At 47.7% G+C, this 11,346-nt stretch overlaps 1 protein-coding gene across 1 annotated transcript in view; it reads left to right on the plus strand.

The window, feature by feature from the left end:
* LOC134350030 (uncharacterized) overlaps positions 1-11,122 on the plus strand; it is a 51,264-nt gene extending 40,142 nt beyond the window's left edge. The window contains exons 5-6 of the mRNA XM_063054937.1: positions 5,961-6,451; positions 9,286-11,122. Coding sequence (XP_062911007.1) covers positions 5,961-6,451; positions 9,286-9,306 — 512 coding nt within the window. The 3' untranslated portion in view covers positions 9,307-11,122. The remainder of the gene's footprint in view (positions 1-5,960; positions 6,452-9,285) is intronic.
* The last annotated feature ends 224 nt before the right edge of the window (positions 11,123-11,346 follow it).

Below are 11,346 nucleotides of genomic sequence, written 5' to 3' on the forward strand. Positions count from 1 at the left end.
GGCCAATGCACCGTATGCCTTCTTAATCACACAGTCAACCTGCGTAGCTGCTTTGAGCGTCCTATGGACTCGGACCCCAAGATCCCTCTGATCCTCCACACTGCCAAGAGTTTTACCGTTAATACTATATTCTCAGAGAGTCAAAGGGTTAAAAAAAAAGTTCGAAGTGAATTTATTATCAAATTACATATACATCACCATATACATCTCTGAGATTTGTTTTCTTGCAGGCATGCACAGTAAATACAAAGAACGCGAAAGAATCAATGGAAAACCATACATAACAAAGACAGACAAACAACCGTTGTACAAAAGACAATAAACTGTGCAAATTGAAAAAGGAAAGATGCATAAATAAGGAATTAAAAAAAAACTAAGTAATGAATCTTGAGAAGCTGAGATGAAGAGTACTTAAAAGTGAGTCCATAGCTTGTGGGAGAGTTCAGTGATTGGGCAGGTGAAGCTGAGTGAAGTTATCCCCTCTGGTTCAGGAGCCTGATGGTTGAGAGGTAATAACTGTTCCTGAGCCTGGGGGTGTGAGTCCTGAGTCCTTCCTGAGGGCAGCAGGGAGGAGGGAGCCTGGCCTGGTGGTTACTGCTGGCTGCTGCTTTTCTGCGACAGTACTCTGTATCGATGTGCCAATGGTGGGGAGGGCTTTACCCATGATGGACTTGGCTGTATCCATTACATCCACTATGTTTTTGTAGGATTTTCCATTCAAGGGCATTGGTGTTTCTCTACTGGCATGGGAACATCCTCTGTAAGAAGCTAGTACGTCCTCTTTGTCAACCACATGGGTTTCCTCCAGGTACCCTGCTTTCCTCCCACAGTCCTGTTTGATGGTGACTGTAAACTGTCCTGTGATGAGGCTCGGGTCATAGAGGGGGGCTGCTGGGCAGCAGGGCTGGAAGGGCTTGTTCCACACTGTTTCTAAATAAACCCCAGATTAAAACACACAACTGTGTTTCAGAGCAACACACACAAAATGCTGGCGGAGCTCAGCTGGCCGGGCAGTATCCGCGGAAAGGAGCAAACAGTCAACGTTTCGGCCTACCCCAAAGAACCCATTCGGGCACCCTGCCTCGCCTGCAACACACCCCAAGCTGAAACGACACATTTCAATGTACATGGGATGAATAAAACAAATCTAAAAACCTGAAATCTATATAAAAGACCCATCCCACACATCTCATTTCAACTTCTCCATTCTCACCAATTGCATTCCCTCTGTTATTTGTATTTCTACCCTTGGAGAGAGATTCTGACTGACAAAGAAAACACAGAACATAGAACACTTCAGCACAGTACAGGCCATTCAGTCCACAGTGTTGTGCTGACCTTATACCCTACTCCAGCATCAATCTAACCCTTCCCTTCCTACACAGCCCTCCATTCTTCTACCATCTACAGTATATGCCTATTTAAGACTTTGGTCTGGTAATATATTTTCACTCTGGTGAAAAGCCTCTGACCAAACACACGAGCTCAATAGATGCTGAGTATTTCTCTGTTCCCCTGCTCGGTTTTCGGTAACTCTGCTGTGGTGAAGGGATCAATCTGTTTAATCGGTTTTCGCCGGGGCCTCCAGTTTTAATCGTAAATAGTTAAACTGTCCTATTTATTATTGTCACTGGCAAGTGAATGGGCTCAGATTCCAAAGAAACAGAGCAGCTTGGAAGAGCCAATGGGACTATTAAACTGCTCGGGCGATTGATATATTGGTCAGCCGATTTACTGCGGTCACATGTACTGAGAGACAGTGAAAAGCTTGTCGTGCACATTGTTCACACAGATCAGTTCACTACACAGTGGACTGAGGAGCGTTACAGTGTCAGAGAGAGTGTCAGGGCCAGAGCCAGGTAGATTGTATCAATGTTCCCTCGAAGGTGTGAGTGTGTGTCTTTTGCTACCAGCACACACAGGAATTTAAATTGCGCACAAAAGGTTGTCACCCTCCACCTCGTTGGCATGTTAAGTATATTTCACGATCGTACACAATTGCATTTTAGAACTGGCTTATTTATATTTTTTTTTATTGAAGAAATTATTGATTTATTATGTTGAATTCCAAAGAAGCAAAAGACGTGAAGCTCAAAAGAACTGCGACTTCATTTAAAGCAGATTGGGGCTTAGAAAACTTTCAGGTTTACTTCCATTTAAAAATTCAGTACGCACATGTTGTTATCATTGGGCAAAATATTGCACAGCACAAGATTTTTGTGCACACTGGTCTTTACAAATCAGAGGGAACATTGCCGGGAGCCATACCGGATCTTGTAGAGGCCATAAGTAAAAAGCAAGAAGCTGGGAGCCACAGAACTTTCTGAAAACGTACTTTCTTGGGCCCTTGGCTCCCAGTGGAGCATAGGCCATCCATGACCTCCTGTCTCCATCGTCCCCTGAAGTCAATAGCATGGTTGGAGTTCATCAATGCTTCTGAAATTGTTTGCGTCAACTGTACAGAGGATTGGCATTTTCAGCTTCACCACGGCTCTGTAAACTAGCCTCCCCTGTTTCCACCTCTCACAACAGGGATGTAGGGTTGGACCTTGAGAAGCACAGTGAACCATCATCAGTTTCCAGTTTTAATGAAATATTACTAAAATATATAAATGAAACAGAAACAAATATATGTAATTTATTTGGAACCCAGATTGAAATGAATGGGAAAATATGCTAGATGATGCAAGTGAGGCAGCAAAACACATGTGTGTGTGTGGTTGGGGGGTGTGGTGCATCAATCGTTATCTTTTCTCCTCCTTGATCACACACAAATCACTGTTCACACCCTCCTTGATCACACGTGAATCACTGTTTACACTCACCTTAAATCACACGTGAATCACCATTCACACCCACCTTGATCACACGCAAATCACCGTTCACACCCAGATTCATCACATGTGAATCACCGTTGACACCCTCCTTGATCGCATGTGAATCACCGTTCACACCCTCCGTGATCGCACGCGAATCACCGTTCACACCCACCTTCATCACACGCGAATCACCGTTCACACCCTCCTTGATCACACGTGAATCACAGTTCACACCCTCCTTGATCACATGTGAATCACAGTTCACACCCACCTTGATCACACGTGAATCACCGTTCACACCCTCCTTCATCACATGTGAATCACCGTTGACAAAATCACCGTTCACACCCAGCTTCATCACATGTGAATCACCTTTCACACCCTCCTTGACCACACGCGAATCACCGTTCACACCCTCCTTGACCACACGTGAATCACTGTTCACACCCACCTTGATCACATGTGAATCACCATTCACACCCTCCTTGATCACATGCAAATCACCGTTCACACGTGAATCACCGTTCACACCCTCCTTGATCACACGCGAATCACCGTTCACACCCTGCAGGGTTGCCGCTGAGCCCCCTTCCACAGGGGCAAATGAAAGTCACAAGATGGCTGAGAGCAGAAGGCGGCTGAGAACCACTGTACTAGAGGACCATTCAACAGTCTTATAACTGCAGGGATAGAGCTATCCTTGAGCCTGGTGGGATGTGCTTTCAGGCTTTTGTATCTTCTGCCTGATGGGAGAGGGGAGAAGGGAGAATATAGGGGGTGGGTGGGGTCTTTGATGATGCTGGCCTCATTACTGAGAGAGTGAGAAGTGTAGACAGAGTCATGGAGGGGAGGCTGGCTTCTGTGACATGCTGAATTCTGTTTAGAGCTGAGGATCAGAGGTACAGTCCTGACTGAATGAATGGGTGTGGGGCTAATCTGAAGGGCCGAGTGGCCTCCTCCTGACCACACACCCTCCTTGAGACAGGTTCGAGAAAGCTAATGGCATGCTGGCCTTCATAATGAGGGGAATTGAGTATAAGAGCAAAGAGGTCCTTCTGCAGCTGTACAGGGTCCTGGTGAGACCACACCTGGAGTACTGTGTGCAGTTTTGGTCTCCAAATTTAAGGAAGGACATTCCTGCTATTGAGGGAGTGCAGCGTAGGTTCACAAGGATAATTCCTGGGATGGCGGGACTATCACATGTCAAAAGATTGGAGCGATTGGGCTTGTATACTCTGGAATTTAGAAGGCTGAGAGGGGATCTTATTGAAACATAAAAGATTATTAAGGGATTGGACACGCTGGAGGTAGGAAGCATGTTCCCGCTGATGGGTGAGTCCAGAACCAGAGCCCACAGTTTAAGAATGAGGGGTTGGCCATTTAGAACGGAGTTGAGGAAAAACTTTTTCACCCAGAGAGTGGTGGATATATGGAATGCTCTGCCCCAGAAGGCTGTGGAGGCCAAGTCTCTGGATGCTTTCAAGAAAGAGATGGATAGAGCTCTTAAAGATAGCGGAATCAAAGGTTATGGGGATAAGGCAGGAACTGGATACTGATTGTGGATGATCAGCCATGATCACAGTGAATGGCGGTGCTGGCTCGAAGGGCCGAATGGCCTACTCCTGCACCTATTGTCTATTGTCTATTGAGGAACCAAGAGAGGCCCATGTCCCAGTTGTAGATTCGTGGCGCCTAGGATGCAGAGGAGATTTATCAGGATGCTGCTTGAACTAGAGAGTGTGTCTTATGAGGATAGGTTGAGTGAGCCTGGGCTTTTCTCTCTGGAGTGAGGGAGGATGAGAGGTGACTTGGTAGGGGGGTACAAGATGATAAGAGGCATCGATTGAGTGGGCATTCAGAGACATTTTCCCAGGATGGAGGAGGGAGGACATAATTTTAAGGAGATGAGAGGAAAGTATGGGAGGGTGGGATGTCAGAGGTGGGTTATTTTACACAAGAGTGGTGGCTGTGTGGAATACCCTGCTGGGGTGGTGATAGAGGCAGATACATTAGGGATATTTAGATAAAGTTCTTAGATGAGCACATGGCTGAAAGAAGACTGTAAGACCATAAGACATAGGATCAGAATTAGGCCATATAGCTCATCATGTCTGTCTCACAAATGGAGGGCTATGTAGGAGTGTTACATAACCAGCAACAGTGAATATCAACCAAGTCAGGTTATATAAAAACAACCAAGCATTTATTAAACACGGATAAACAATAAAAAAAAAACGAAAACCTTAACCGGAAGTTAACCGCTGTGCGACCGTTCAACAAATTGCCACTCGGTACTGGTTCTTGAAGCGATAAATGCGAAAGCAGTTCTTAAAGCGGTCAAGTCAAACATAGTTCTTAAAATGGTGAATTCGAAAGTTCAACAGATTTATACATTCAATTGGGAGAGACTTCTCTGGAGAAGGATTTCTTCATAGACGTGACTTTCCTGCTGGTTCTGTCCAAAGGATTCATGGTGAAGGAAATAAATGGCTTGAAACAACTGACCTTTATTTCTAGAGAGCAAACCTTGCATGAACTTCCCTGCTCCTTTGGCAGGAGTTATCTTCGATGCAGGTCGCTACTTCTTCAACGAAGACTCAATAAGGTCGATCCTTCGTTAAACTGCCGAACGATACCAACTTCTCTCAATCCTTCAGGTCCTGTACTTCGATAAAGTCTTCGCTCTCCAATACTACTGAAAAGGTACATCAACAAATCTGGCAGAAATGGGTAAACTGCCAGTCCAGCACTATTGTACCTTACAATAGAACGTAACACTCTGTTTTAAAAATGAAACTGCTTCATAAAAAAAACACGCAACGGAGCGGAGCCTCAGGCTAATGTTCTAGCTGGAAAACTAAACTGCGTCACCAGGGGTCTTCCCTTTTATACCCGTGGTGAACATGTCATCACGTGATCTCACATCGGCAGGAAAATTACATCAGGTGACCTCCAAAAGACCATTACATCATTCTCACAAGAAAGTCACAAGCTCTCCTTGAGGTATGTAACAAGGAGGGAAGGGTTAGACTGCTCCTAGAGTAGGTTAAAGGGTCATCAGAACACCATGGGCTGAATGGCCTGTACTGTGTTGCACTGTTCTATGTTCACCCTTCACGCTTTCTCCTCAAATCTCCATAGGTTCCTTGCATTCGCGAAAGGTGAGCTGGCAAAATGATGTGCAGGTGCCTGGGACCCTGTCCCCTGAACTTCCTCATGCCCCTGCTCCACAGAGCAGGGCACTCCCGGACATTCCCACAGGCCCTGTCGGCAAGGAAGACACCGAGGGGAAGGGAGACCCCATCTACCAGACGGCCAGCGAGTTGGACGCCCCCAGCCAAGGTGCAGAGGAGGACCCAAAGGAGCAACCGTACATGGCCTCCAGCCAGCCGGCTCCCGACGTGCCAATGACAGATCTGATCGTGGAGGAGGAGGAGGAGGGTGGTAGGTCTGCCTCGGGGAAAGTGACGGCTGTCTACGCCCGAGTCAGCAAGAAGGTGAAGAACCCATCGGACGTGGCGGCCTTGGCCCCTTGCCCTCCACCTGGGGAACTGGAGCAGGAGGAACTGCCCCCTCCCATCCCAGAAAAGCTCTTCAGCGATGGAGAAATTGGCGGTTCACCAGGTGACCAGGTGAGGCAGGAACTGGTTCAGAGGACCACACCTACACACCCAGGGTCAGGTGAATGCAGAACAGCTGGAGAAGGTTTATAAGTCAGTGGTCAGACTACACAGAGTATTGTGAGTAACTTTGGCTCCTTATCTTAGAAAGGATATGCTGGTATTGGGAGACAGTCCAGAGGAGGTTCATGAGAATGAGTCCAGAAATGAAAGGGTTAATGTAGGAGGAGTGTTTGATGGCTTTGGGCTGGACTTTAGAAGAATGAGGGAGGATCTCATTAAATATTGAAAGTCCGGGATTGGGTAGATGTCGAGAGGATGTTTCCTATAGTGGGGGAGTCTACAACCAGAGGGCACGGCCTTAGAGAGAGGAACATTTATTTAGAACAGAGATGAGGAAGAATTCTTTGTCCAGTGGGTGGTAAATCTGTGGAATTCATTGCCACGGATGGATATGGAGACCAAGTCAACGGGTATGTTTAAAGCAGAGGTTGATAGGTTCTTGATTAGTCAGGGTGTCAAAGATTACAAGGAGAATGGATAATAAATCAGCCATGATGGAATGGTGGAGCAGACTCAATGGGCCAAATAGCCTCATTCTGCTCCAATATCTTAAGGAACACACAAAAAAACATTACTAGGCACAGAGGGTGGGTACTGGTGCTGCAAGTGGCCGCATGGGATCTAGGGCGGTGAAGGGGGTACAGCCTGCCTGAACAACGCACACAATACGTTGGAGGAACTCAGCAGGGCAGGCAGCATCAATGGAGGGGAATAAACAGTCAACGTTTCAGGCTGAGACCCTTCTTCAGGACGGGAAAGAAAGGGACAGGAATACAGAATGTCAGTGGTGGGGGGGGGGTGCAGAAGGGAGAGTAGGACAAACTGGCAGATGACAGATTCTGCAGATGCTGGATATCCAAAGCAACACACACAAAATGCTGAAGAAACTCAGCAGGTCAGGCAGCATCAATGGAAAAGAATAAACGGTTGACATTTCAGGCTGAGACCTTTCACCAGGACTGAGTTCCTCCAGCATTTTCAAAGGTGCAAAAGTTCATTTATTCTCAGAGTATACAACTCTGAAATTTTTCTTCTCCAGATAGTCACGAAACCAAGAAAGAAAAGAACAGCAGCACGACCCCCAAATCCCTCCTCCCCGTACCAAAAAATTGGGTGAAAAACACAAAATATAAAAAACAATAAGACTGAAAAAAGTCTACAGTCTAAGTCCATATCCAAAATGCAGAAAACCTAGGTAAAATTCTCCAGGCATAGCTGCAGGCCTTTCCCTAGTAGAGTGATCTCACCAGCGAGTATTGTTTACAGTCCTGGTTGCCCCTCTACAGGAAGGATGTTGAGGCTCCTGAGAGGGTGCAGAAGAGGGTTACCAGGATACTGCCAGGTTTAGAGACCTTGTGAGGCTGGACAAACTTGGGTTGTTTTCTCTGGAGTGGCAGGGGCTGAGGAGAGATCTGATAGAGGTGTACATGATTATGAGAGGCAAAGATAGAGGGGACAGACAGTATCATTTTCTGAGGGTTGAAATGTCGAATACTAGAACGGATGCATTTAAGGTGAGATGTGAGGGGCAAGCCATTTCACACAGAGGGAATTTGCTGCCTGAGTGGTGGTGGAGACAGATTTGACAGAGGCATTCTAGAGAGGAATGTGAATTTGCAGGGAAAGGCAACTGGAGCAGTTAGAGGGACCCTACACAGTCACAGGGAGGACTTCCTACAGACACCTGCACGGACTGAATCCAGGCCACTGGCACTGTGATAGCTAACCCAATGCCCCTGATAATGTCCCCAGCAGGTTCTTGAACTCTGGTCTCCCGCGTGACAAGTGGATATAGAACCATAGAATCATAGAAACTACAGCACAGAAACAGGCCTTTTGGCCCTTCTTGGCTGTGCCGAACCATTTTCTGCCTAGTCCCACTGACCTGCACACGGACCATATCCCTCCATACACCTCCCATCCATGTATCTGATATTCTTATCACTGTGCTACTAAGGGCCAGATATTTACCACATCATCACCAAGAACTACAGACCACACTACCACCAGCAACTAGAGACTTACCACACTATCACCAGGAACTAGAGATTTACCACACTATCACTAGGAACTAAAGACTTACTACACTATCACCAGGAACTAGAGACTTACCATACCATCACCAGGAACTAGAGACTTACCACACTATCACTAGGAACTAGAGACCACACTATCACCAGGAACTAGAGACTTACCACACTATCACCAGGAACTAGAGACTTACCATACCATCACCAGGAACTAGAGACTTACCACACTATCACTAGGAACTAGAGACTTACCACACTATCACCAGGAACTAGAGACTTACCACACTACCACCAGGAACTAGAGACTTACCACACTATCACCAGAAACTAGAGACTTACCACACTATCACCAGAAACTAGAGACCACACTATCACCAGGAACTAGAGACTTACCACACCACCACCAGGAACTAGAGACTTACCACACTATCACCAGGAACTAGAGACCACACTATCACCAGGAACTAGAGACCACACTATCACCAGGAACTAGGGACTTACCACACTACCACCAGGAACTAGAGACTTACCACACTATCACCAGGAACTAGAGACTTACCACACCATCACCAGGAACTAGAGACTTACCACACTATCACCAGGAACTAGAGACCACACTATCAGTGGGAAGTAGAGACTTACCACTAAAGTACCAAGCACTAGAATCTGTGTTTCCTGTTGTGTTCTCCAGGGCTGGGGTGTGAGTGTCCCCCAGTGTCCTGCCCTGCTACTCACTCTGTCCTTCCTTTGCAGAGCTGGGGACCGGACAACTGACAACCCCTCCCAGGGGCAGGGTGCGCATGCTGACCCCCTGGAGGAGGGGCACCATGGATGAACAAGTGCGGCGATTGGACTGGTCAGGCGGAAGGGCTGACTGATGAGGACAGGAGACCAGCACTGCAGGACGGCACCTCTCTCTGGGCTCCTTGTCATCAGCCATCTTGGGCCAGCTCACACCCCCGGCTAACAGCTTCCTGCAGACTTCAGCTCACACACGTCCCTTCCCACATATTATTGGGGTAGGGTGAGCAAGATGGGGGGGCAGGGGTTGGAGCCCTCCCTTTAATGCTCCTTCACCAGCGTGGCTGGCACCATTTGAGAAGATTGCCAAATCCCATGCGGAAGAGATCGCCAATGTCCACTGGATAGCACCTTGTGTTATGCTTTCCAGTGCCAGGGATCGAGGTTCGATTCCCACTGCTGTCTGTAAGGAGTTTGTACGTTCTCTCTGGGACCGTGTGGATTTCCTCCAGATGCTCCGGTTTCCCCCCGCTCTGTGGGTGAACCTACCCCTGAACTGTCACCTCGGCAACCTGTGCGCTGTTCAGTCCCGCTCTGGGGCAGAGGAACGTCTGATGTGCTGTAACTGTTGGTTACAGAATGGCCTGAAGCAGTTATGTATGGGTTAGATTACAAACGTTTGTAGATCAGGGTTGCTTCTCATATGTACCTCGAAACTTAAATGAAGTGTACCATGTGCATCAATGACCAAGAGTGTGCAAAAACATGCTGGGACAGCCCGCCACGCTTCCTGCCCCAACACAGCTGACTGACCCTAACATGTACATCTTTGGAGGAAACCAGAGCACCCAGAGGAAACCCACATGGTCATGGGGAGATCGTACAAATTCGTAAAAACAGCAGCGGGAATTGACGCAGCGTCCTGACGAAGGGTCTCGGCCTGAAACGTCGACTGTACCTCTTCCTAGAGATGCTGACTGGCCTGCTGTGTTCACCAGCAACTTTGATGTGTGTAGCGGGAATTGAACCCTGATTGGATAGCTCGCACTGAGAGCGTTACGCTGACCGCTATGCTACCCCGCTGCCTGTGTATCGATGCAGAGCAGAGCCTCAGTGTATAACGGGCAGGGAAACTGGAGGTAGGGAGATGTGTCTATCCCAGAGTGATCCCAGGAGTGCACAGCTCCCTCCCATTTGTCCAGCATTTCCCCCGTGCTTGTCGGTGGTAGGCTGACACAGCGTCACGGAGACAGAGCTCGAGGGCAATGGAACCCAGCAGCAGGACGGGGAGTAATCAGCAGCCCTGACTCCTCATCCTCCAGGCAGTGAATGCTGGTTGTGTGGTGTCATACAGCGCAGGAGGCCATTTGGCCCGCAGAATCCATTCTGGCCCCATTCACTCCAATCCCATTTCTTCCTTTCCACCAACTCGTCACTTTGCTCTGGTACACCCACATGTCATTTACCCCACCGATGCGCATGTCCTCAGGATGTGGATCGAAACCGGAGCACCCGGGGAAAGCCAGTCCAGACACTCCACATAGACAGTACCTGACTTGGGTCCCTGGATTTGTACCAACAGCGTCACCCGGTTGCACGGCTGCTGAGTGTTATTTTTAATATTGTACCAACAGTAAAAAGCATTTACCATTTGTTAAGGGCAAGGTCTCAGTCCAAAACATCGACTGTTCATTCCTCTTCAGAGATGCTGCCTGGCCCACTGAAGTTCCTCCGGCATTTTGTGTGTGTTGCTCTGGATTTCCAACATCTGCAGAATCTCGTGTTTGTAATCTTTTTTTAATTCATTAAAATAAAAGGCAGATATGCAGATGCTGGTGTGTCGAGGGACTGTACAAACACTGAATGTTACAGCAGTGTACACCCAGCATGATGTGCTGAACTTTTAACCTGTTCTAAGATCCATCGAACCCTTCCCTCCCACATAGCCCTCCATTCTTCTATCATCCACAGGCCCCAAGAGTTTCTTAGATAACCTAATGTATCTGCCTCTGTCACCACCCCCGGCAGCGCCTTCCACACACCCACCACTCTCTGTAAAGAACTTTCCTCTGA

Source organism: Mobula hypostoma, chromosome 8 (assembly GCF_963921235.1).
Source record: "Mobula hypostoma chromosome 8, sMobHyp1.1, whole genome shotgun sequence".
Classification (NCBI taxonomy): domain Eukaryota; kingdom Metazoa; phylum Chordata; class Chondrichthyes; order Myliobatiformes; family Myliobatidae; genus Mobula; species Mobula hypostoma.